Consider the following 27,488-nt stretch of genomic DNA (forward strand, 5'->3'; position numbering starts at 1 on the left):
GTCCCCTCTCGTACGCATGCGCACGATGAGGGGGCGGACCTAGCTGCGAGCGGTGGCGCTGAGCTCCGCCCCTGCAGCCGGCCATCGGCACGCTCCGTACGTACGGCGGGAAGCGCTGACGCATTACGTAGCGCCGGCGTGTGTGTGACGCAGTTGCCCATGGTAACCCCGGAGCCGCGCCGAGGATGGTGAGTGGGGTGGGGGGAGTCGGGCCTGTGGCGGGCAGCAAGGGGAAGGCGGCTGCGACGGGGGACCTGCCGGGCTGGAGCTGGGGCTGGAGCAAGGGCTGGGGCTGCGACTGCGGCTGGGGTCTGGGGGGGGGCTTGGGCTCGGCGGGAAGCGAAGTGCCGACGGCGCCCACCTGCATGAGTAGCCTAGCAGGCCTGAGGCGTCCACTGCGGTGAAGAGTGGGGTAATGGAAACACACACTCAGGAGTCTGGCGGGCTTTGAGCTATTGGACCAGCGTGCCCGGCTAGGGTTCAGGGCAGACATTCTGGCAGGCCTGGGACCATGAAAGCTGGCGATGCCTACCTGCGAGTTCTGACAGCCCTGGGATCATCAGGACTGGGGGTGCCCACGTGGGGGATCTGGCAGGCCTGGGAATCACCGGGGATCTGGTAGGGCAGGGGCATCAAGTTGCACATGATGGTTGGGGGCACCCAGTCAAAGGGATGTCGCTAGGGTTGGGGACAATGTACAGCTGGGGCTTCCAGCCATGGGACACCCTGTGTGGGACTGGGCTTCTGGCTGAAGCTGCAGACTATGTGGGACCTGAAGACTGGGGGAGAGGGGAGATGTTGAGTTGGATTCTGGCAGGGGCTGGGAGGCTTGAGGATGCTATGGTGAGACCTTTGTTGGGATGAGATCAGTCTGCCTGGAGTCGCTTCAGTCACAGTGTGGAAGGCATGATGGAGGGTTGGGTGCTTCAGAGGGCTGGGAAGCCCTCAGTCATCCACTTGGCATGAGGAGAGAAGGAGCAGTCAAGGAACCTTGCAAGCATGGAGGAGAGTGTTCAGGGATTGACCACAGAAAGTCTGGGAGCATCTGCAATTGTGAAGAGACACTGGACGATCCAGCCAAGGTTGAAGAGAGCCATCCATGGTTTGGATTCTGGCTACAGGAGTTGTTGCAGCTGTTAGGAGAGTTTGTGGAGGTGGAAAGGCCAGTTGTTGATAAACAGCCTCAGAAGGCAAAATGTGAGTTCAGTTGTGCCAAGAAAACCTCAGTGAGAGAGGTTGGATGAAAGAGGTTGTTTTTTCAGGGATGGGTAGGACTGTGGTACAGTGCTCAGGGTCTGCAAGAAAGCTGCCAACTGAGTGGGATGAACAGTCTGGAGAGTCACATGGAAAACCTAGTCAATGTTGACTGGTTAGGATAGTCTGCTGGGGTTTCTGCCAGGGGCTGGAGAGTTCAGGGATGATCTACATTGAAAAGCCAAGAATACACTGTGGGAAGGGCTGGAAGTGGAGTTTTGATGCTGATGAGAGAAAGAGAGGACCCAAGGAGGAAAGAAATGTTCAAGGGGAGAAATTAATTTTGTGAGAGGGTGCAGTGTGGACTGAAGGGAGAAGTTGAGAACTTTGGTACAGTGAAGGACCTGGTTAGGTTGGAGGGCAATGGTAGGAAGTAGTTGTGGTGGTGAGGGTGTAGTGTGGTCTGAGTCGAAGTTGGGGTAAGGTTGGATGGTGGACTAGGCTGCTGGAAACAGCTTGGGTTTAGATGCTAGAGTAGGTGAGATGGGACAGGTGGGGTACTGGCAACATCCAGCCAGGACTGGAAGGAAGATTTGGAGCTGTTGGGTGAGAGAGGTAAGTGGTAAGAGAAAGCTGCAGTAGATTGGGAACCACTGCTGAGGATGCAACATGTTCAGAACACACAGGCAGAAGGAAATAGCAATGGGAAAAGAGCTTTCTCAGGAGTGAAGCTGTGTTTTGTCCAGGAGCCCTCTGGACACAAGCTGGATTCATGTAAGTGGACAGCATGGGAGGAAGGGTAAGCAAGAATAGCAAAGGCAGCTCCTTGCCTTCACTTCTGTCTGTGTCCACCCCACCTGGTGGGCCATGGAGAAAGAGGTAAGGTCTGTATGATCTGTTCCCTTTTTAGATCAGCTGATGGAGCACATGACACCAAACATTGAAGCCATCACAGGATGGACATCTGCTGTAAAGATGAGGGCAGCTGCCACCAGCATTGCAGTGCTTTGTGGGACACATTTGGCCTGCAGCAGCTGCTGGCCAAATCTACTCTTCTGCCTTGTGATGTCCCAATAAGCTGGTGTAGTCTGGAATCTGGCTGCTGTTATCCCAGCACTTTGTGCACGGAGAGGGTGAATTGGGTGTTTTCCAGTGTTCATTTTATTTGATACAACGTTTTACTGCCTCTGTGCCTGTTTTTCATTTCTGGGAATTGTTGGGTTTTTTTCACTGCAACCTCTCAGGCAGAATGGATGGGTGGCGCTTCAGGGTGCCTGTGGGGCTGACTGGGCTGGCCAGAGGTCTGTGGAGCTCCCTATAGATTCACAACAGATTAATCCTGTAGAAGTAGCAACTCAGTAGAGTTTCCATAAGCATGTGGAGAAACTATGTAATCCTGTGGAGCAGAAACTCTGAAACACCAGCAAACATATCCAAAGCAGCCATGGCAGCCTAGGGGTGTGGGTCAGCAGTGAGAAACCATCCCGTGGTAGCTGCATGTGAGCGTGTTTCTGGCGTGTCATGATTGCATTGGGAGGTGCTTAACCTCCCTTCAATGACTGCTTGCTCCAACTGCAATGATAAGAGGGTTAATGCTGAGGTTTAAATTATTTCAGTGCTCATCCAAGTGAGTACATACAGAGGGGAAGTGTCTCCTCTTGTAGAGCATACCAGCATTTCTCACAGCTGCAGGGCAGAGGTGGTAGAAGGTCATAGGTATAGCACAGAGAGAAAGATGAGCCATAAAACTGCACAGCATGAGGAATGTGGAGCACTGAAATCTTTGGTGTCATTAAGCAGCATCTGTGCTGGGTGTGCAGCAAGGATGAAGGGAGGCTGTGGCATGGAAGGATGCCCTGCTTTCCAAAGTTTAGGAAATGCTGTGAAGCAGAGCTTGTGGTTCCTTGTCACTGTAATAACATCCTTTACCAAGGGAGATGGTATATTATTGGTAGATGGTGGGGCCAGAGGATGGCCAGTGTTTTTCTAAAACTGTTGATTGAAGATGACATCACCTTGTCAAAAACAGGGGTGTCAACATATGGCCCCATTTTACAGTTGAGGAAACCGAGTCATGAAGTGTCTAGCTGACACTCAGCAGATCTGATGGAGTGGACGAAATACCAGCATAGCTACATGCATAGTCAGGCATCTTTCTCCTAGTCTTGAGCACTTCTTTCAAGCAAAACTATCATCTATCTGTTGCCTGCTGTAGGTATATTTAGTACCCAGGATTTCTTTCCTTTGTCCCTTGTTGTTTGGCAGTCAAGCTGTATTTAAAACGCTTTCAAGAACTTTAATAGTGCCTTGCTGCTTTAGTTTCTCAGTACAGTTCCATGTTATGTATTTGGTTTACTTTACTGACTGTTGAGACATTAATATGAAAAACTGCCTGCAAAGGGAACAGTATACCACAGCTGGCTATGGCTTTCAAGTTCTGAAACCAGACAAAGACTGCTGACATTGTCCAGTGCAAGTTCTTCTCTGTGCAGGGCGAGCTGCTTCCTTCAGACTTGTTGAAAAAGAGATGTTTGATTTTTACTGTGAAAGGAGGGTTCATGTTGTTAATGGTTAATATTCCAAACCAGAAAGTGCTGTGTGACCTCTTTGACAGAAAACTATGTTAGCAGGTTTGAGCTGGAAAAACTCTGTAGGTGACTTGACTCCATTAAATTTTGGATTTCAGTGCAGGAAAGAAAGTCTGCATTGAATGACACCATATGGTGGAGACATGCAGCAAGCAAATGATTTTTTGGGAGTGTTGCCAGAGTAAGAAGTATTGAATAAACTGCACTCAATAGATTAATTTACTTTGGTTGTATTTTGAAAAAGACTGGGTGATTTTATGACCATTAGTGACATTTGCAGTTCTGCAGCCGAAGATAAAGGTAATCAAACGTCATTCTTCGGGGCACCAGCTAATCAGTGCAGTTGTCAGGGAAGGACTCCCCTCCTCCAGCTCTGCTTGCACAGTATTGCACCCTAGCTTCAAATATACACTGCTGAAAGCAGGATGTTTGGCCCTGCTAAGCCCCTTGTGTTCCTCCATGTCACCTTCTCCTGCATGACTTTTGAAACCATCATGTGCACTCTCTATCTTTAACTTGCTCTTTGAGAATAGCGAACTGCTATCGTATTGCTTAATAAAAAGTAAATCCTGGGCCTGAGCTGCATTAGGTGCTGTGCAGGCAGAGCATGGAGACATTCCTCATGCCATGGAAATACAGTCTGTCTGAGGTGAGAGATAACCAAGCGATATGAGTAAGGAGAGTCCCAGACAGGTTTGAACTTGGCACGTTTGCTGCCTAAACCTCTTCGAGGACTGTGGGTGTGGCAGAGGAGGAATTAACAGGAGAATCGTGGGGTGGTTTTATGGGTGTTTCTCCCACGGTGGTAGGACAGGCACAAAGGTTTGAGAAGAGAGCTCAGCAATGCTGGGGCTGGTATAACGAGCCATGGGGAGACAGAAGCCATCAGTTCCACAGCAAGTGTGCCTGGACCTCGAGGGTGAAGACTTGTGGTCGCAGCATCAGGGAAGAGGGTGTCTGTGCGGGGGCGTAGAGATGGGGCAGATGTGGTCACAGGCTGAGGTGCTGAGCTTTGTGTCTGTATTTTGTCTTGGTGAACTGTTTTGATTCTAGCTAAATATCCATATCTAGCAGATAAGCAATTGCTGGTAACCAAGGGTGGTTGTATTTTAAATTCATTATCTGAGCTTTGTGGCTAATAAAGTTAAACAGAATACATTTGCTTGTGTTTCCTAATAGGAATCGACTACGCTCTGCAGCAGCTTGTGGGCCGTGCTTTACCCGTGCCCTGTGTATCCAGCCCTCAGTACAAGGGGAAATTGTTCTTTCCATTATGGGTTTATATTGCCAATCTGATACAATATTTAAACAGATTATCTCAATGGTCTGTTTGTCCCAAACCAATTTTTGCTTTGGCCTATAAAGTGAATCTTTCTTTCAGCGGCTTCTGCGGTACAGGATGTAGTTACATGCATCAGCTGGTTCAAAAGACCCATATACAGCATGGATTTAAAACTGAATAAATCCACAAACCCCTTAGATAGAACTATAAATGTCGCTGTATTTTTATATCTGTCTGTTGGTTGTTTGGTTGTTGGGGTGGTTTTTTTTAAGAGAAATAGATTACTGCATGTAGCTATAACTGAAAGTCCTTTGATAATTCAGTGGGTATTTTAAACCTAGCAATGATACACTTTCATAAAACCACACATCTCTGTTTTCTGAAGGATGTTAATAAGATGGTTAGCTTTGCTTTTATGCTCAATGTGTTTATGAGTGCTCTTGCCCATTTAGTTGCATCCCTGAATTTAATGCCACACTCTGATTTCATAGTAATTGTCAGGAGTCTTTTTTTTCGCCCCCCCCTTTTGTATGTTCCCACTCATTGTCTGGAAAATGCAGTCCCCTCATTGCTGACCCCATCAGTCTGGCTCCTCATGGTGCTTGTAAAGAAAACCCTCTCCACCAAGGACAAAGATGTTTTTAAACAAGCCAATCTGATATAGAACATAGTTTGCTTAACCCAGAGGTGAAGAAGCAGCAGTTGCTGGCTGGCTGTGCCCAGCCTTGAGTTGCTCTCTATGGCTGCCTTTCTCCAAAGGCTGCACACGCTGCCACGCTGTGCTGTTCATTATCGGAACCGCATCTGCAGTTCCCTTCTCTGTTACAGATGCCGCAGTCTGCTTAGTTTTGTGGAAATTATGTGCTGCCCTTATAATTCCTGTGAGTTTTCTCTGCAGCTCCTCAGCCAGCTAACATCCCCACTGTCCTGGTTGAGACTTGTCCTGCTGCTCACCTCAGACACCCCAGTAAGTGAGTGCTGCTGGCCTGGCTTGCCATGCAGGCATCCTGAGCATCTCCTCGTTGCAGGTTAGGTCTCAGCATTGAGATCTATTTTTTCACTGCCCTGCTTCAAAGGCTCATTCCTCTTCTGTTGCTTCTGAGCATCTTCTTTGCACCAAATTTTTCCACTTCATGGCTTTATGCCTAACATCTCCCATCAGTGACATGGAGTTGCTTTCTGACTCCCATCAACCCAAGTTTGTTTCAATGGCATGTTGGCGAGCAGGGAAGTGCTCGTCCACCAGTGTGTGTGCAGTAAGGGCTGCTTGTTCCACATAGCAATGGCATGCAGCAGGGAACTCAGCTGAGTTATTTTTTCCAGTCTGCTAAGCTGTCAGGAAATGCTTTCTGTCTTCCTAACCAATGTGCTCACAAGACCAATTAAAAATTTTTTACAAGAAATGTTAGAAACCCATCTGAGCATGGCTTTCTTTAATCTTAAGTCTTCACTAACTAGAGGGAGAGTGCTGAGGGCAAGTTTTAAATAATATTTACCAAATAATAACAGTGACAGTAACCAAAACTATTACCTGGCTCATGATTTAAGTTGTGTGTACAAACCATGTAACCTGCTCTGGCAGCTACTGAAATAAAGTCCGGTTCTCTATGTTGGCTTGCTTGTCTTCCAGCCTTTAAAATCAGCTTACTTTATACCTTAGAGAATACTTTTATTTCTATATATATCCCCTCTTCTATTGGCTACCCCAGATAATCCTGTGATCAGCCATGCAGCAGTGTCACTTGAGCAGAATATGGAACGATGCTGATCGTTTTCTCATAGGCTGTCATACTAGCCCAGAAATAGCATTCATCTACAATGGGAGAAGCTCTATTAACATTTACAACTGTTCCTCTTCCTGACCCCTGAGAATTGCTCCGTGGTAGAGAAGCAATACTTTGTCATACACTTCTTTGCACTCAGTATTTTGGAGTTGAGTTCTGAAACATAAAGTCTCCTAATCCCGATCTACTCCGGGATACACAGCCCTGCTCTTAGCAAGTGGTGCTGTGAATAGGATTAGCATTTCAACAGCTTCTTTTTTTAACTGTGAGCAATAAACTAAAATAATAGAGCCTGATTCAGGGCTCTCTGAAGTCGGCAGTGGTACTTTGGCTGGTGTGTGTTGGCTTTGGGTCAGGCCCATAAGAATGGGAAACTCAGTGTTTCCCTGGGAAGGAGAGAGAACGTGTGAATTTTAGAGTTCCTGCTCCTGTGGGGTCTGTCCACACCAAGCTGAAACCCATGAATTTACAAGCCAACAAACACAACTGTAAATTCGACTGCAGGTGAAAAGAAAATGTGTTGCTAGTCGTGCAGTTAAAACTTGGGGGTTTTAATTACATCAAGGGCACTTAGGACATGCATGAAAACAAGTAAGCATTAGAGGTATTTTTGTTGTTGTTTCTTTTCCCTCAGACACCTGGAAGTACACACTGTCATCAGGGCAGAAGAGGGGCTGGGCACTGCGACCAGGAAGATGAGCTGTTGGGTTGGGAGGGCTCGCAGCTGCACTTAACACAGCCCTTCAAATTCATTAGCTGTGGGCTCATGGGTGAGAGCCAGCTGTGAGCAGCTGGGCCTCAGGGCCTGTATGTTTTCACTAAAAGCAGTCTGGAGATTTACTGTGCCTGCGCTGTGCAGGCATGGCACCTTCTACCAAGCAGAGCCCTTCCCTGATTAACTGGTCTGGAACAGGGCCTGAATTCCAGTGTTTTACCAGCCTGTTTATGAAATAGGTGATAACCTGAGCCTGCTTATTGGGCTCTAAGACTGCAGTTTTGCTGTTTCTTGCATGAGCTCTAGATTTCTCAACCTCAGCTTTGCAGAGTGCTGGTTAAAATCACAAGCAACAGTAGCAGTCCAGCAACTTTCTACAAATATCCTTTAAACCCAATTTTACTAAGTTCCTTATACACTCTGCATGTATTTTGAGCTGTGTCTGATAATTAAATGGAAAAAGATAAATTACTTGCAAATTGAAGCATCTCTCACATCATTTGGGTCTGAGTGTGTTTTCATCCTGCATTACTGAAAGTATTGGCATCATGAGTCCAGTTCTGGGCCACTCAATTTATGAGGGACATTGAGACACTTGAACATGTCCAGAGAAGGGCAACGAGGCTGGTGAGAGGCCTCGAGCACAAGCCCTACGAGGAGAGGCTGAGGGAGCTGGGGTTGCTTAGCCTGGAGAAGAGGAGGCTCAGCAGAGATCTTATTGCTGTCTACAAGTACCTAAAGGGTAGTTGTAGCCAGGAGGGGGTTGGTCTCTTCTCCCAGGCAACCAGTACCAGAACAAGAGGACACAGTCTCAAGCTGTGCCAGGGGAAGCTTAGGCTCGAGGTAAGGAGAAAGTTCTTCACAGAGAGAGTTGTTAGCCATTGGAATGAGCTGCCCAGGCAGGTGGTGGAGTCACCATCCCTAGTGGTGTTCAAGAGGGGATTGGACATGGCACTTGGTGCCATGGTTTAGTAGTCAAGAGGTCTGTGGTGACAGGTTGCACTTGCTGATCCTTGAGGTCTTTTCCAACCTTATTGGTTCTATTATTCTATGACCTGTAGTGCTGGGTCCTTTCTAAAATGCTCCCCACTTTGGAGCACTGTGATGAGCAGCCAAAAGTGGTGGTTTCCAAAAGGCTGAGGTGGGGCTCAGTGCCAGAAGGGCAGGGGGTGGTGTTGCAGCGATGGCAGTTGCACTGTGTCCTGCAGCTCTTTATCTTGAGGACAGGTTTCTGATTGCTGTGATGTGGAGGGGATCGGAAGCAACCTTCACGGCTCAAATAGTCCTTGGCTCCCAGCAGGAATATTTAGAGGGTGTAGTTTCTCATAGCAACAAAGTACTTCATGACATTTAAGTGATTTACCCTTGTAGGTCAACAAGAAGCGTTGTCTCCATTTTGCAAATGGGAGAATGGAAAAGATTGAGAGATGGGCTCCAAGGGCCTAGGTTTGAGATGATGTTTGAACTTAGCTCCTGGCACTGGGTCTTAGTGGGGTTCAACATGGGAATTGCCTGGGAGAGACAGTGCAGGAGGCCCAAGGGCTCCAGATAGGGCCGTAGGTGCATTCCTCTCCCAGATTTGCCAAGCAAATTAGTTGTGAGAGCATCCATGTCCTCAGGCTGGGTCTCAGTGTGGTGTGCACTGCTCAGTGCTGCTCAGGCTTCAAGGAGTGGTCCCTGCCAAGCAGGGGGTCATAGAACAGTGTGGCAATGTGTCCAAGGACACCCTGGTAGTCATGGATTCACAGCTTGTTCCTCTGCCCTTGGCTTTTGTGGGACCAGGCTGGGCAGTGAGAGGCAGGTGGAAGTGGGGTGATTTGCATCTTTTGGTTATGTGCCAGGATCCAGAATATTTTTTTCCCAGCCATTTTAGAGAGGAGCAGGTCTCTGAGTGGTGGCACCGACAGAAGCTTGGGTGTGCTGCTGTAACATGCAGTTGTAAATGAGCTGACCTGCATATTCTGTTTCCTAATCCTGAGTGATACTGTCAGCTCAGAGAGCTGAGCCTGGCTAATGACTGAAATCCACTGTGCTTTTCTTAGCTACCATGTGTGGTGATCTGAGATAGTTGTTAAGTGCTGCATCCTGAGAATCAGGACTGCACGTGCCCCATGGGTCCAGCATGTTTTAGACAGATAAACAGGGTTTGAGATGATCTGGGAGTTACTATGAAAAGAACTGATGTCAGGTACATAGTAACCTGTGGTTAACTAGGAGGGAGATTAAATTAATGGGGTTTTCCCTCTGATAAAGATAATGAAGAGCTCACGAGGACTTGGTTTGCAGCTCCTACACATGATATGCGTAGGCAGTGTCTTCTTGGCACTGGGAATGCCAAACAGCTGTGTGACAAGAGCATTGCAGCCTGTGGTGCGCCACACCGAGTGACATTTGTGCTGTCTGAGACCAATACTCTCCGAGATGAAGGAAAAATAGGGGCAAGGCATAAAAAGCATAAGAGAGGAAATGGGAATAGGGACTGCAGAAAGGGGTTTCAAGGTGTCCTGGGATTCACTGCCATATGGAACCTATTTCAAGGGTGGAGGGCCTGAGGTGGTATGGCATAGGGAGAAGGACAGGGAGAAATAACAGCTATGATCTCTCTTGTGGACTTAGGGTTTGCTATCAATCCTGCGTAAACTGAAAAGCACCCCAGACCAGGAGGTGAGAATCCTCCTCTTGGGACTGGATAATGCAGGCAAGACTACACTCCTGAAGCAGCTGGCATCTGAGGATATCAGCCACATCACACCAACACAGGTAAGGCTTTTACCTGCCCAAGGCAGTTTTTGGGATCCCACCTACCTTACTATACAAAGCACTAATGATTCAGCAGAGTATTTCAGTAAAACAGGGAGCCACTGGAGCCTGGTGCGCCATTAAGTTTGTGTGTTTCTTCAAAAGAAGTTCTCTGAAGGAGCCAAAGAGCATCAGGCCAGATCTGTCAGGTAGTGTAAAAGTGGGTGAGTGCCATGGAGTTCTGCAGGAGGCTTTTGGGTCATGTTAGGGTTGCATGGATGAGACTTTGTTCCTATCGTCCTTGCCAAACAGGGGATACGTACAGGGGATGCTGCAGCACTGGGCAAAACACTGTCTCCTTGTATCTTTTACCCAGCCAGCTCCAAGAGTTCTGCATATTCCTACACTCCCTCTCTGGTGCCTCTGGTCCCCTTTCTTTGAGCCTGGGGATTAGGTAGAGGGATATCTCCCATCAGAAGCACTGCAGCATCGCTCCTGTGTTGACCAGAGGAGGTTGCTAGAGAGCTATGGGAAGTGCTTCCCCCCACCCCCTAGCTGCCTCCTAAAGCTCTCATCCCTGACACCCCAATCCCAAGCCCCAATCCCCAGGATGGTGTTGCCAGCCCACGCCACATCCTGTTTTTCTACTTGAATGCCCTCTCAATTGGTGCTCTAATTGATGAAATGGACCCTTCAGACATGCAGCTGTTGCTCTTTTAAGCTGGCATTAGCTGTGTCGTGTCGAATTGAGCCGAGACCTCGGGCTTCGTGTTAGCTGGGACTCTACTCAGCTTTCAGAAGCTCACTCCTGCTTCTCACAGCACCCTTGTTTTCTCCATATCTGCAGCTCTCCCACCTCTTCCTCCACCCACCCTGCTGAGCTCTCCCAGTGCACTAACTGCATCATATGTCTCCATAGCCATGACAGTGTCAACCCTTGACCTAAGAGCACCAGCAAGCTGATGGTTTGGTGGCTGTGTTTACTTTCACCAGTGCCTCTCCTGCAGCCAATCCATCTTTGTGACTGCCCAGTTCATCTTGCTGCACGTTGCAGGCATGGGATATATAAGGTGCTAATGTCTGCTTATGTACGTGATCCAGCCATTCAGGTTTATGCTCTGTGTGGCTTTGTTTCTGCTCTTTCCAGGGCTTCAACATCAAAAGTGTCCAGTCTCAAGGCTTCAAGCTGAATGTATGGGACATAGGCGGACAGAGGAAGATCAGGCCGTACTGGAGGAACTATTTTGAAAACACTGATATCCTTGTGAGTATTGGCTGCAGTTGAATGCTGTGTTCATGCAATGACTTTCCAAGGTCTCAGCCAGAAATTCAGGAACAAGTAGTGTAATGTCCCAGTCCTCAGGAACACCATTGCCATTGTAACAAGAGTTATTCTGAGTGAAATGGCAAGACTGGTTGAGTGCAGTAAGAAAAATACAGTGGTGTTTGGAGAAGTCATTCAGCTGCGTGTTTTCGCTTTCGTGGGATGGTGCTGGTTATAGCCAGTTCCTTTCCTCTCATCTAGGGCTCCTTCAAATGAAAGAACATTAATAACTTGTAGTTTTCCCATCTATAGCTCCTTTCACCTGGGGCTCTGGAGGCCTATCATGGGTATTAGTGACTTATGCCTCATGTGTAGAGGTAAGTTGGTGTGGTGCCTTTGTTTTCTTGCTGAGGAAACTGAGGCACCCCAGAATTAAATGCTATGTCCAGCATCAGATAGGAAAGCTTCTGGTTGATGGACATAGAGGACCCCCTTGTCTTTTCCTTTGTTTCTTTCATCATAAGACTGTTCTTTAATGTTTTTGACATCCTAGATGCAATTGCCTTACAATTAGCTACAGACCACTACAATTATATTAATAATTCAGGACCTTTTTGTTTCCATGCCAGAGCACATTATCCTGGGACCCTCCAAGTGCTGTCCTGACTAGTTTCAAAAGAACACCTCTAATGTGCAGCCACGTGTGCCCAGATGAAGGCAGGTTGCAGACTCCAGGCCTGTCCTCATCCTAAGCAATGTTGCTTGTGAAAACAGAGAAGAGGCAAGGTCTTCAGGGCTCTCATTGGAAAGCAGGAAGCTCTTTTGGAAAGGTGGCCTTCCTCCCTCCTGTCACTCACATATACTCAGTAATGTGCTTCAGTGCACTTCCACAGAAGAATCAGAGGAACTAGGAATAGGACTCTGCTCCAAGGCTCATGTCATGGCCCTGAAGGGGCTGGCTGTGCCTGCAGACTTAGAAAGCATTGTCCAACTGAAACTGTCATTTAAATGGGACTAATAAAACCCTCAGTAATCCCTTGTGCAGATCCCCCATTTCAGTCTTAGCTTGGAATCTGGTTTATGAGGACAGCCACCACAGCATAAACCTGGTTGGTTGCTCTTGCAACAAGTAGTGGTGAGGTCTCCCTAGGCAAAAGATCTGAGTTTGAGAATGTAGCAGGACATACTCCGCATGCTCTTCTGTGGCCATCAGGAAGGGGTACATGGCATGGCTGTGAGGTGATTTGATTGTGCCCATTGAGTCCAAGTTCTGCAGCTGTCTGTGGTGGGGTGGCAGTAGGTTTGCAGGTCAAAGTCACACTGTGAAGCAGCAGCTAGGAAATCTGTGCCTGCTGTGGCAGGTGCTCAGGCTGCAGAGACTGTGCAACTATAACACAGTATCTGGGAGGCTCTGTTGGCAAAGGCAATGACCTACATCAGTGTGTGGGCTTCCACCCTTCCCAGTTTGTGCTGTCTGGGAGGTGCAGAAATCAAGGTGAATTTGAGGACTGAAGGAGATGAAAGTAGTTGTTTTCTTTATCCTCTGCCCACCCCAGTTAAAGCAATGTACAGAGAAACCCTTTCATTTCACAAGAGTAAGAAATAGGTAGAAAGAAACAGAATGAGTTTGGGGGAAGCAGCATTGTGAATGCAGAGGGTATAGCTGGTGTGTGCTACGGACCTGAGCTACCCTGTCTGCACTCCATGCTGACAGTCAGTCCCAGACTGGGACCTACTGGCATCTTAGATCAGTGCTTTGCTGTGTCCCTACACACCAAAACTGGGATCGAGTCTTTCTACCAGCCCTCACCTTTGTTTTAGCCATTAATCTCATTCCCTGACAAACCTGGTGCAGATTGTGCATCTGTAAATTGAGCCAACTTACCTCTCATGCTATTTCTTCATCCAGTCCCACCACTCGCAATTTCTGCCAAACCCACTTGCTCTGGATTTTGTTTTGGCATGTTGCTCAAAGCAGGCACACAGCTGTACAGGAATTGCTTTCTCAAGCTCCATTCTTCTGATGTAGAATCATAGAACTGTTCAGTTTGGGAAAGACTTCCTAAGATCATCAAGTCCAACTGTTGACCCAACACCACCATGGCCATTAAACCACGTCCTGAAATGCCGTGTCTGTATGGTTTTTGAACACCTCCAGGGACAGTGGCTCCACCACCTGCCTGGGCAGCCTCTTCCAATGCCTCACCACTCTTTCAGTAAAGAGATTTCTCCTAATATGTAATCTAAACCTCCCCTGGCACAATTTCAGGCTTTTTCTTCTCATTCTGTCACTTGACACTAGGGAATAGAATAGAATAAAGAAGAGACCAACACCCACTGCACTACAAGCTCCTTTCAGGTAGCTGTTGAGAGCAATGAGATCTTCCCTTATCCTCCTCCGGATTAAACAACCCCAGTTCCCTCAGCTGCTCTCCATAAGACTTGTTCTCCAGACCCTTCACCAGCTTCTTTGCCCTTCTTTGGGCATGCTCCAAGGACTGTTCAATCTGATGAACTGTGCTACCAAGCACCAGAGCCAGAAACAGGCTCTTGTGTGGCCCTGGCCATAGAAGGATGGTGGAGATGAGATACACTACAGTTCCCAGGAGCCCTTGCTTCTGTCATCTCCCAAAACTATATTGCACAAAGTAGAAAGGACCCTCTAAAAGAGTATTAAAAAGCAGGAAGTGATTGCAAATTCAAATCTATGCAGGTGCCTTTGAATGAGAGCTTGGTCTTGCATCACACACCTGTGATATTTGGAAGCTTAACCCAGGCAAATAAGGTGTGGATATCTGGCTGATTGCATATTCAGACAGGCACCTGCAGCTATTTGGCACAGCGTTTTCTGGTTTGGAAGCAGGCACTCTGCACATACTCTGCCTTCTCTGTGCTGTGCTTTTGTGGCTTTTGCCCCGAGCACTGTTGTCTCCGATTCTCATCTTGCAAAACAGCTCCCTAGCAAGGAGCGGAGCGGTGCAGGAGGAAGCTTGGCTGGCACTCAGAACTCCTCCTTGCCAGCTAGAGAAGTACCGTAACATGGGAGGTGCCGCCTTGCAGCTGAGGAGTAGCACTTGAGCATTGCAGGCATGTGCTGCTGAGCTGTCCTGGAGGAGGACATCTGACAGTCTGCTGTCACCCCAGAGCACGACTGCCAGCCCTGCAGCTTCTTCCTTTCTTCTGCTCTTTGTTTCCTACCCCAAATGCGCCGCAGAGGGGTGAATGCTTGGGAGGGGCAGAGAGGACGGGCACAGCTGGTACAGTATTGGTGCATGTGCTTGGGATCAATTGTGGGGAGAGGCTGCATGGCAGGCTGTGCCCACAGGCCTTTCCCCACCACGTGGCACCAAATGCATGCGCTGCTGACGCATCCCCATGCGGCTGCCTCCAGCCCTACCTCATGTCCCCCAGCCTCTGTCATTGTGCATCAGCCTGGCTCCAGCAGGACTTCAGACCCCAAGTGATCAGCAGAGAGGGCTGTGAGGTTTGCTGGGTTACCTCCTGAGGCCTGGCACACAGATTCTCCTGCTGCTTGTTTGGTCTCATTTCAAACAACTCTTAGCCCTGCATATTGAGGGAGTGCCTACAGTTTAATAGCTATTGCTGCTAGAGATCTGCCCTCCCCCTACACTTTGGTCGAAATTATCCTGGAAGCATGGAGTCTTATGCCGAGACTGCCTGCAAGGATGCCATTTATCTTGATGGCAGGGTGCTGTGCTCATCTATTCCCTGAAAACCAGGCTGACACTTGCTCCCTGTAAGCCACCAAAGAGCATGCAGATGACATGCTAGCAGCTTCAATCACCACTGATGGGGAATGGCAGGGACTGGAAGCAAAATGCTCAGTGTTTGTCACCAGTCCTATCCCTGTCTGCTGTCCTAGCGCCCTTCTTCAAAAACCTCCCTGGACTGAGTAGTGAAAAAGAGAAGCCAGGCTTTTCCTGCCTGAGTGTTAGAGCTACCTACAGGAAAGGACAATGGTTGGACTTACTAATTACATGTTTAGGATGACTTTTGAGGAGCCTTTTAGCCTGTGCAGACCTAGAGCTGCCTTCACTGAGAGGGCTTATTTGCTTTTACAGAAGGAAATCAGCATGTGCTGTGCTGCCTGGAGAGGGTGGAGGCCTCCTCCCAAGGCAGCGATCCTGTGGGCTGGGGCATCCATCCTTCTCCATACCAGAGCAGAGGTGTCTGTCTGGGACCTCCTTGTGGACCATCAGATGTGGTGCCCAGCCCTGAGTGGGTGGCAGGATTCTGCTGTCAGTCCTTGTGAACCAGCTGCTCACTGTCTATTCCATCATACTGGTGGACAAGCTGGAACCTGAAGGTGTAGTCTCACAGGCTGGATCCAGCCCTTCTCCCCAGCCGCTTGCTCCAGAAGGTTGCAGTAGGATCACGTGGTGGAGAGGAATTCAATGTCCCAATATATTCATCCCCTAAGTGCCATTGTGAGCCTTGGTGGTTTAGTGAGGAGGTGATTTGTCTTGCTAGAGGGCAGCATGGCGTAGTCACACCAGTGCAGTGCTTGTACACTGTTCACTAGGGTGAAAGACCACCTCTTGCTTCCCAGGTTTTGGCCTCTCGTGCTCAGCTTCCGGTTACTTGAGAAGATACCAGGCGGTCGCCTGTTCTCTTCAGATAATAGATGCTGTGAAGGTGGAGAGAGCATCCCCAGTACTGCCTCCAGCTCTTTCCTGATCCTACCAATGTGATTGCCCATCCCCTCAGCTTCAAACGAGGCAGTTCCTTTCAGAACATCACGAAGTTTTGTCAACGTTTGCTATCCATAATACCATGAATCTCTGTGGCCAGAAGCGCAACGATTAGGCTCAGCTCACTTAAGCACGTGACACCCTGGAAGAGTGTCTTCTGGGAGAGTAACTTCTCCTCTCATTTCTTTTTCAGATCTATGTCATTGACAGTGCAGATAGGAAGAGGTTTGAAGAAACAGGTCAGGTAAGTTGCATAGGCCCAGCCTCCTTTGAAGTAACTCGGTGCTTCTGAGTGCCCTTTGCACACAAAAGTTAGGAAGACGATTTTGTTGTTTATGAGGGAAATTTGCATTTCAAGAGAGACTTGCCTTTCAACATCAATGCAAGATTATTTTGGTAGATGGGAAACAAGGAAAATAGGTAGCCTCATTCCGTTTAAATGGAGCACTTTTCATTAAAGTTATACAATAACAGCAAATGGAGCCCAATACTGAAAGCAAAAACTTCTCTGAGTCCTTTAAACCTTGCCAAACCAAGACCCTGAGGAATCCTATTTTCTTATTTACAAAGCTGAAATGGAAATCATACTGACTTGATTGTCTTTTGGATGTAATTGAAAGAAAAAAAAAACAAACAAACAACAAAAAATAATAATACTTAAGAACTTTGTAACTAGGACTGGCCAGGAAAGGAGGTTTCCCTTTTGCAAAGTCTGGAGGTTTTGTAACGTTGTGTGATTTAGGATGGGACGAAAATAGGACTTTTGAACATTTCTGTTGTAAAACTCAGAAAGTGATGGTGTCCCAAAATAGCTAGCAACAGATTTACCCCCCCCCAGAGGCTGGAGATTCAGTTTAAAGCCCTCTGTTCCACTTGATTTGAAGGAGGCACTTGATCTTTCTCAAGTATCATGGACACACACTAACAGCAGAAGGGTTGGTTGTTGCAGGGGTAGGGGGAATCTTACCCCTGTTGGAGCTGTTTCATTTTCTATCGGTAATTGAATGTGCATTGGGCAAAAGAGAGGGAGGGGAGGCAGAAGCCTGGAGGGTTTGCCTGAGTCAGGCAGGCGGCCTCAGCCTGCACCCCTCACATTTCCGCAGACGCTTTTGGTTTCAATAAATCATCCGTGTCAGATGGAAGACCTATTTTGTGGAAACATTCCTGGCCAACTCTGTTTATAACTCCATTCTCTTATCCTGGTTTCCAAACCAAACACTGCTTTTGGGGGGATGGAGTCAGATTTCCGCTGCAGTTCAGCGTCTCCCTGACTGCGCTCGGTTTGTCCAAAAGTTTCTAGCCACTGGATGGAAGATGTCAGGACAGTATCTGAAAGGATGAGACCTTTCTAGCTAAAGAAGGAGTCCACAGAAATCTCTTCTATCTGCAAGCAATCCCTACAGGATCAAGTTCTGCTGGGTTTGTCATACGTTCACCTAGGGAAATGACTTGAGACTGTGTGCTTGTTTCACATGAAGCCATTGCACAATCCTAGACATGAAGTATTTCAGCCATTGTTGGTCCACTGCAGATTCAGATTTGAATTAGTAAAGGCATCTCTCTGAGTCACCCAATTTTGAATGAACCATTTCTCAAGATGCCACCCAATGTGTGCTGTGCATGTGGAGCCAAAATCCAGATAGTAAAGCTGATCTAGCTTGTCTTCAGATAGCCAATGCCTTCAAAAGCATCAGTATTTTCTTGTGGGAGGGAGATTTCCATTTCTGGGGAAAGAAACAGTCCTCTCCCACTCAAATTGCAGTGTATAAAACTTGGAACAAAGCCCTGAAACTCATTGTTAGCAAAGATACTAGGGCTGGTGTCAACAGCTGCTCAGGTGCAAATGCCAGTCAAGCAATAGCTTCAGACAGATTCCTCATACTGACAATTTACATGGATTTTGCTGTGTCATCAATTTTGATCTCCTAGCAGCAGGGACTGGTAAAACACAGAGTTGTAGCCTTTAAGGCAACTGCTAATTTCAGACCAAGATGAAGATTTTTGTAACCTGTAATTGGAAGGAATAGCTTTTGAACCGTGGGCAGAGATGATTGTATACATTTTTGCTCTCTTATAATATAAGATCTAGGTTTCAGTGGAACACATTCTTCCAACATTTGTCCTAAATATATTTCTAATTAGAGACAACCACTGGTGGTTGAAGGCTTTCTTCCCTTCCCTCTCTCCATCTTCCCCTCACCCCACTCCCTTTTAAATGATATAGGAGCTGGCAGAGCTTTTGGATGAGGAAAAGCTCAGTGGAGTCCCCGTGCTCATATTCGCTAACAAGCAGGATCTGCTGACGGCTGCCCCTGCTTCGGAGATTGCTGAGGGACTGAACCTACACACAATCCGGGACAGAGTCTGGCAGATCCAGTCTTGTTCAGCTCTCTCAGGAGAGGGAGTACAGGTGAGGCTCTGGAGAAGGCTTGCTGTGCCAGCAGACCATCTGTAAGAGATTGTTGTCTGTTGATCTGCAGGGTGGGGCTGGACTGGCTGCCTCATGAGGGAGGGTCAGCGCAGCCAAACCCTCGCAGCGCAGAACACGGGGGCCATGTGTCTCATCGTCTGCGCAAAGGGAAGGGGGAGCTGTGGGGCCTTGTGATCTTTCCCTCCCCTGGCAAAGGGGAGAGCGATTGCCTCCCAACCCAGGACCCCTTGGCTGGGCCAAATGCAGACATTGATTTATTTTAAAGAGACTGCTGTCAGGTTAATCATTTTCACCAAACAAATTGTCTTTTACTATTAACCCCTGTGACTGCTACAAGTGTGCGCTTCAGAAATCTGCTTTACCTTCACTGGTAATGTCGCTTGGCAGTTTGCTCCAGCCAGGCGCCAGAGACAAACCGATCAATTTTTCTGATCAGGAGAAATGCAGGAGTTGCATGCAGGGCAAGGACCGCTTCCAAGGACAGCATGTGGGGCAGCAAAAACCCACCAAGGCGTTGAAATGTGTTCCCGTGCTGAACTGTAGTGGTTGTGTCTCGGGCTCTTGTGCTGAATCTGGTTCCTGCAGTACAGTAACTCTTTGTAATGTAAATGGCACCTAGGTTTGTTTATTTCAGTCTTAGGCTTTCCTGAATTAATGAAATATTTGCAGTGCTTGCAGTAGGAGCAGTCAGGAGTCCTCCCTGCACTGATATTTAAAGAAACAGAATAGTGAAGGTATTTATCTTGACTGCAGTTTCAGTGAAAACTTATTTGCAGGTGCTATGTGGCCGTTCAGGATAGTCAGCTCTCAGGCTGAGTTTGAAGAGTTGCAGTAGAGGCCTGCAATCTGGAGTGGGCAGTAAAATGGCAGATGAAATTCAGTGTTGACAAGTGCAAAATAATGCACATGAGGAAGAACAATCCTAACTATACACGTGTGTTGATCGGCTTAAAATTAGCTGCCGTTACTCAGAAGCAGATCGCTGGGAGCAGCAGCTTAGTGCTCATCGAAGGCCAGAGTGAAAAATCAAGCACTAGAGAATTGCCAAGGAGCAAATAAGAAACATCCCAGCAAATATTTCTTTTGTAGCAGAAGAAAGGCATGGTGGGCCCATATGTTGAACGTGACATTCATTACTGCCTCTGCCCCATCTGAAAAGATTTACGCAGCAGTAGAATCGTAGATTCCAATCAAAAATTAGGTTGAAGGGTCTTCAGAAGACCTTGAGATCAACCTCATGTTTAAAGCAGGTGTAGTAACTGTGAGTCTGGAGGAGGTTGCTGAGGACCTTGTCCAATCAAGTTATCTCCAGGCATGTAGAATCTACAGCCTCTCTAGGTTAAGTTCTAGCACTTACCTACCCTCACCATAAAAAACATTGCCCTTATACCTGCTGAGAATTAGTAGGCATTTGAGAATCCTCTGTTGAGAGTGATCAGTAACACAGAGCAGCATCTGTACACAACTGTAATAAATGAGTTAGGACTTGCAGGTTGGAAGAGAGAGGACAAGAGAGTGGGAGCATCTTCAGGATTTAGTAAATAAGGTCTAAAAGTGTCAGGCTATGTGCTGGTTTTCACATTGCTAAAGGAAGGGTGTTCCTAATGGGACAACTGGACAACAGCTTAAAAGAAATCAAAAGAAGTGCTTCTCTGCAAGTTGTGTAATTGCAGATCTGGTTGGCACAGGATGTTGTGGAGATCAAAGATATCAGTTGGTTCAGAAAATTACTAAGTGACTGTCTGAAGAAGAGAGATGTAGGCAATCACTGACCACTAAGATTTGGAGGCAGCTTCTGAATGAGGAACAACTTCGGTCACGGACTGTGAGGGAAGAACAGAACAGGGGAGATCCTCTTCTTTCAGGCATTCATTCCCTTGTGATACAGAAAGAGGGTGCTGGCCTGGGTGGACCACTGGTCTGATCCAGTTGAGCAGTTCTTATTTAAAATTCTTAACCTGATGTTCAGACTTAAACATGGTAGAGGGTGTCTGCCAAAGGGCCTTTATTTTAGGTAGCTAAGGTAGAAATTAGCTCAGCTATGTTGTAGCCACTCTTGTGGAAGGCTTCATCTCTAATCTTTTATTTTGAAGTGGAGGTGTTAGAGGGAAATGCATTCCACAATGGCAATGTATACTCGGGTCCAAAGAAATGTGATGAGGAAAGCGAGGCTGCGCTTCACAGGGCCACAGGCAGGCACAGGTCACCTTCTTCCCTCTTCCAGGCCCTCCTCTACTTCGTGGAAGTCCATGTGAGGTCTCTAGATGAACTTCAGGGACACATGTTGGATGTGGAAGAACTAAATGATGGAAAGTGTCACTTTTCTGTTTATGAGGTTTGAAAAGTGTCTCCTTCTCAAGCTGACCTGTGGGCACACTTTGTTGATAGCTCCTTCTTACTGTGCCTTCTCCTTGAACTGCAGTGCATTCCTGTACATTCAGTAGAGTTACTTTACTGGAAAGTTACACCCTTTACCAGGGAAATGAAAGCTGCTGCTGCATTTATGTCCAGAAAACAGGAGACAAGACCTAAATAAAAGTGTTTGCAGGCCTATATATTTTGTTCATCATGCTTATCTAGACAAATTAATTTAGATGCAGGCCAGATAAGATCCTGCTTTGTTGTCAGCAGTCTCATTGCCCTGAATACTGCAGCTTATTCCATAAATTACTATTGCAGAAAGGTCAGGGAAGTGACAAACTCTACACCTTGTAGGAAAAAGAGCCCCTGCCATAACTCCAGCCCTGTCAAATCAGACGGCAAGAATGCCAAGCTGTCCTTTTTCTTGGAAATTCATTGAGCAAAATCAATTTGGCAGGTGGCTTTTAAACTAAACCTGAATCAGCCCAGGAAGAGATGGTGCCTGCAGTGCTGGGACTCTAAGGGGAAGGTCAAGGTGCTCAAAATTCAGGGGACCCAAAGAAGGGCATGTTTAAAGAGTGAGATTAAGAAAGATGTTTTTGAGGATTGTGGCACACAATGTCTCTACCAGTGGCTCAGAATGGGAGCTCTCTCTGTGTAGTTAAATCTTAGGTCACTGCTTTAAGGACTTTGACAAATGACAATGAGTGACAGCAAAATAGATGTAGACATGGAAGCATCAGGTACTCAGAACAAAAGCCAAGGAGCAAGCACACTAACCATTGCTGCTGCTGGAATGTATTAGCTAGAGTAAAACTGGAGACATTGCTGATGGATTTTGCAAGGAAAAGTAGTGGCATATCTAGCACTGAGCACATGAAGGAACAGAGTTCATAGAGGAAGACTTTTGTGATAATCTGAAGGAAGAGCAATGAGCAAAGATAAATAATGTCAATGTATGAAGGAGAAATAGTTTGAAGGTCATTTAATTAGTTTAGCTGCTAGCACCATGGTGTATAGAATTGGGTAGTTAAGACTGGGGATTTCAAGGTTAATGAGATTAGATTATGGTTAATAGAATGATATAAATTTAGAGAATTTAACTATTATTTGAAATGGGTTATTTAATAAAACTGTTAATTAAGGAGGGAATCCATATTGCCATCTTCTCTTTTAAAATTAACTGTTGGGGACTCTGGAAAAGAGTCCCAGTAATGTCCTGGGTAGGCTCAGGAGAGAGGTGACAGGGTTAACTGGAAACTCCATGTAGTGTCCTCTGGAAGCCAGCTGGTAGCCCTTGTTTGCCAGCTGAAGACTTCATACCCCCTGACTGTAACCATGGGCAGCATTTCTTCTGTTCTCAGAGTTCATGGTGCAGTTAAGGGAGGTGTGGCATCCCTCATGCTTAGAGGCTCTTTCAAGCAAAATGTCTGCTTGGGTCTGATATTATCCTTCAGGCCTGGTTAGGAAAGCAGGAAAGCCTTTCTGCTCACCACTGCCATTTGTACTCTGCCTCTGGAGCAGAGTCTTGCACCAGCTGACACTGAGACCCTTGCAGAGTATAGCAAGTGAAGAAAGTGATCATTGACAACAGCAGAGAAGTATAAAGGAGCTGTTTGCTTGACAGTGGCTCTGTGGTGCTACAGAGGCTCTCTTAGGATTGTATTTTGTGACCACAGCTCCAGTTGTAGTTCTTGACATGCAAAAGCTCCAGCCAGGGTAGGGTGAGCACAGGCAGGCCTCCTCTGCTTTTCAGCCTGCCCTCTTGCTGGAGGTGTTATTTAGGGGCCAGGCTCTGTGTCAAGGCTTTGGAGTGGTTCTGCAGCTTGATTTTTGTCATAACCAAGAGTCTCTGATCAAGGCATCAGGAGCTCAGCCTGCTCCAAGGAATCATCGTCCAGACGATTCTGCAGTGTGTTGTGTCTGAAGTCTCCCAAGTATCATGGCCCCCTGGAGACCATTAAAAGCCTGTGGAACTGAGAGTAGCCACTAAACTTCTCTAATCTATGCCAGAACTGGTCTGGCCCAAAGGACTCTGGGAAGCCTTCTCCTTGCCCAGTTGAGAATGAAGCCCAAGACCTAAGTTACACTGATGCTGGAATCCAGCCCTTCCATAGGGGAAAGACTCAGAACGTGACTGCCCTTAAGGATGTCTTAGCCAGTGCAGGCTGGTGGAGGATATTGCACATCTTAAGGTTCTGGGGCTACTTGTAAATGCGATTTAAACCAATTGCAAGGCCTGCAGCTCTGCTGGGGCAAGCAGAGCCAGTGCTTGCTGAGGAGCAGCAGCCACGTTTGCAGATTCCAAGGCGAAGTGTTGTGTGATTTTTAAGCAGGATAAAGGAGGACTCCACCGCTCTGCGTCAGGGCTGCAAGGTCTCTGAGCACAAAAGGAAAACTTGCACCCAGGCAAAACCGATGGATAATGTACTTGCAGGAGCCTGTAAAAGCCAGTCTGTATGATGACTGGAGGTGCAAAGAAATGGCAGATAATGAAGGTACAGCCCTAGCTGTGCAGAGGGAGAAGAAAGCGACAGTTAAAATAACACATACCAAAAATGCTAGAGATGGAGAATTTTGCACTTGCCTGACCCAATTTGTTATGGCAGACAGAGGATTACATGAAAGGATTAAGCTTCGCTGTCCTTAAGGTCACATTAGGGGTCACAAGTTTGTGGCCTTGCCTGATCCCTGGCTTGCAGGGGAGCAGAAATTGGGCAGCTTTTTATGGGGTGGAAGGGACTTGTTCGCCGCGTTTGAAGTAAGATTACTTCACTCCCATAGCTGCAAAGCTGATGATGCAGAGAATCAGCAAGCAGTGGGCTAATCTCAGGCAGGACATTTTATTTTTCCCAGGGAAGGCCCTACCAGCCCTTTCCCAAAGGGTGTTCAAATACAACTCCCTTGGCACAAAAGCAGATGTGACTGCAGCAAGGCCGAGTTGTGCTGAGCAGCGTTTCTCTGCAAGGAGCATTATCCTCTTCCCTGGAGTTCTCTCACTTTTCTTTGGTAAAGTTTACTAGCTGCTTGTTAAGGAGCTAAGAGAGGCAAAGCTGAAAGATCTGAAATCCTTCCCTGGCTAAGTTTTCCCAGGGTTGACTTGAGGCTGGAATACTAATATTGTATCCGTCTCCATCCTCAGAGTACCTGCCAATGTCTCTGCGTCTCAACAAAGCAGCCCAAGGACATCTATCAACATCTAAATGTTACTGTAGGGATTGTACTTCCTGCACAGAGCCATCTTTTAAGCATGCAGATATAGGGACAGAATGTGTAGGGACAAAGGATGACAACAATGGCCTCCTTGTGGACTTGACTCTTTCAAGCAACATTTCCTCCTTCCTGTGTGCCTTCCCCATAGCAGCTCTTTGTGTTTGTAGCAGCCTACCTGGCTTTCTCTTATCTTGCCAACCCTCCATCCTGCTTTAAACTTGAAGTAGAAAAACTGCAAGCATACCTTTTCCTTTCTCTTGCTTCCCTTTGCATGTGCTATTCTCCAAAGCATTTGGGAACACTTTAAAACATCGCCACCCCGCACACCCTGAGAAAGCTATGGCTGTAGCTGCTGTGTGGCTGAAGGTGAGGAAGGTGCCTTACACATATCAATTCCATACAACACGTGCAGAGCCAGACACGCTCGGTTTTTCTTTATCATTGTCAGGCAGGGAGATATTTACAAGCAAATGTCATTTTCCCTGTCAATTAACTCCTGTCAGAAGAGAGTTTTCAAATCCATTCCTGCTTTAAAAGTTGGGTGACCTACTTAATGTATTTCAAGCCTGTTTGGAGTTCACCTTTCCTCTTGCATTTTGCTATGTCATTCTTTTGCCCTCATTATATGCTTGATGCAGCCAGGCTCCCAGCCATGGTAAATCCCATCATAAACTCTGCTTTATGACACTGGCCGTGCTGGTGCTGAAAGGCTCTGTCTTTCCCCTTCCTCAGCTCCCACATGGCAGCAGGCAGCTTTAATCACTGTGAATTCAGGTTGTGGTCAGATTAGGTGGAAGATAGGATGCGTGTTTGTTGTTTTGCAGTGATGTATTGTTTCTGGGATTACTGTGCTGAATAGCAGAGGGTGTCAGCTGATATTTATTACTTTAAGCTGTCTCAGCTGTTCTGGTTCAGCAAATAAACCTACATTCAAAATGAATGAGGAGCTCTGCTTGCCTTGTATGCCATGATGTGTGCAAATGTGATTATTGCTTCCGAGGCAGGGGAAGCTGAAATCGTTGTGGGAGCGTTTTTCAGTTATTTATTTATTTTCACTCTTTGCAGGCAATCATGCAGATTTCTAAAGCACACAATCAAGCCAAAGGCTTGACACCTCTCCTCCTAGCCCCATTGTTAAGCCCTGGCATTCCTCATGCTGGGAATCGCCGGCTCCCTCTCTCTCTAAAGTGATAAGCTTTAAACCACGCTATTGATTGCTTAAGGCATTACATGTTTTACACCCAGGTTATCAGTGTTATTGAAAGGGGAAGACACAAAGCTACTGGGCCTTAAAATGAATCTACCTCTCGTCTTTTCCCATTTGCTCTGAGGATTTCAGACAATTTGTTTTACACTGATCTCTGCTGTGGAGATAAATAAATGAAACTGGAGACATCAGCCCTCCCCAAGGTTAGAGTTAGAAGTGTTATTAGTGTAGGGCCTCATGTGCACCCCAGCACAAGCTGGGCTCGCTTATTCTTTATTTAACACAGCAACAAGGGCTGATTTCAGAAGTTGCTGCTCCCCTTCAGATAAGAAGTGTCACATAGCATAGCTATCAAGGTGAATTGGTATTTTCAAGTGAGAACCTCTCTGCTTCTGATTAAGCCCTGAGGACTCCCTCTCTTCTCTCTTAACTCTTTAGCTCCCCTCTGACTTGGCCATCTTCCTGGCTGAGGGGCAACAGGGAGGCGTGGCAGTGTGTCGTGGCTCACCCCAGGGGACTGCGGGCGCTGTGCCTTTGACTGCCTAGCCTTGGGGCAGCTGAGGTCCTTGGCAGCCTTTTGGCCGTTTGGGGACAAGGACACAGGAAGCCAGTGACAGTGCTACCCTAGGGCTAGCAGTGGTGCTGACCCAAAAGCTCTGGTCTTTCTCAGGGGCTAACTACCGTTCTAATGATCTGAAAATGACCGCTGAGTACAGTGAAATCCCACCCCCACAACCCCAAGGTGATGTTTGACCGATTTCCAAGCACAAAGATTCGCCACCCTCCTCTCACGCCCAAAACCCCACCTGCCTTCTTTCTGTCCTCAGCTTCCCTGTTGGCAGAGGTGCCTGATAGGCAGGGTGAAGGTGGAGGATTTGGTGGGACAGAGATATGAGGAGGACTGTGCATCTTGCACTCTGTCATGCACATCTCACAACAGATTAATGACAGAAGCAGATAAAATGTCACTTTGCCCTTCAATAGCATATCCCATTCTGGGATCCCAACAGTAAACTCATGACTTGGGTACTCACAGCACAAGAGCATCCTGCTTGCAGTGGCCAGACATGATGTGCATACATTTTTAAGGAAATCCTGGAGTGTGTCAGCCTCTCAAAACATGGCCACTGCTGCTCACTGAACTTGTGTAGGACCCCGAGGGCCCATTTTCTGTGTGGTCCCTGAGGAACAGCGTCCAGATTCAGTTATTGCGGTGACTTTCGTGGCTCTGGGTTGCAAGGCTTGCAGCTGAGCAGAGAGTTAGAGCTGTATTCTTAAGGGGAAGCTGACTGTATAACACGCAGCCCCCTGAAAGCCGGGGGCTCAGGGATAAGGTGAGTGGCCCGGGGTTATGCAAATCAGCTGTAGCTGAACCTGGAACTGAGCCTTCCTCTGCCGCTGATGTACCTTGACTGCAGAGCGATCCTTTCTCAAAGGACACAGACGCAGCAACATGATGAGACAATGATGCTTGTTATGGTCAGATGAAAGATTTAATAACCTCTGGGTGACAACATCTGCCGAGCAAGGAAGCTCTCGCAGCCGTAACCGGCGGCAGTCCCGGGCACAGAGGGCAGGCGGGGGGTAGATGAGGAGGCAGAAGGCGGTGCTTGCCGAGCGGCGGGCGAGGGGGGGCTGAGGGATTCCTTTTCCCTTTGCTTGACTAACGTTGCCTTTCTCTGTCTGAAGGACGGCATGAACTGGGTGTGCAAAAATGTCAGTGCTAAGAAGAAATAAAGCATTCCGAGCTGTGTGGAAATGGAGGAGCGGTGGGAGCAGAATTCTAGCCTGAAAACACTCATTTGCTGCTTTCTGACCAAATGTTTTTCCATCTGTGCACAGTTACAGCTGTTAACAGGAGAAAAAAAAAAAAAAAAGAAAAAGGGAAAAAAAAAAAAAAGGAAAAAATGGGGAAAAAAAGGGGAGAAAAAAAAAAAAGGGAAGAAAATGGAAACAACGTTGGTTAGAACCTACTGCTGGATTTGGACCTTGACCTGC

General features: G+C 47.3%; 1 protein-coding gene across 1 annotated transcript; it reads left to right on the forward strand.

The window, feature by feature from the left end:
- The first annotated feature begins 62 nt into the window (after positions 1 to 62).
- ARL3 (ADP ribosylation factor like GTPase 3) lies at positions 63 to 27,360 on the forward strand. The gene is made up of 6 exons (XM_054163425.1): positions 63 to 188; positions 10,180 to 10,323; positions 11,450 to 11,566; positions 16,472 to 16,522; positions 18,503 to 18,688; positions 27,180 to 27,360. The coding sequence occupies exons 1-6, from the start codon at positions 186 to 188 to the stop codon at positions 27,225 to 27,227; spliced, it is 549 nt and encodes a 182-aa protein (XP_054019400.1). The 5' UTR covers positions 63 to 185; the 3' UTR covers positions 27,228 to 27,360.
- Positions 27,361 to 27,488: the final 128 nt, after the last annotated feature.

Source organism: Dryobates pubescens, chromosome 8, assembly GCF_014839835.1.
Source record: "Dryobates pubescens isolate bDryPub1 chromosome 8, bDryPub1.pri, whole genome shotgun sequence".
Lineage (NCBI taxonomy): Eukaryota > Metazoa > Chordata > Aves > Piciformes > Picidae > Dryobates > Dryobates pubescens.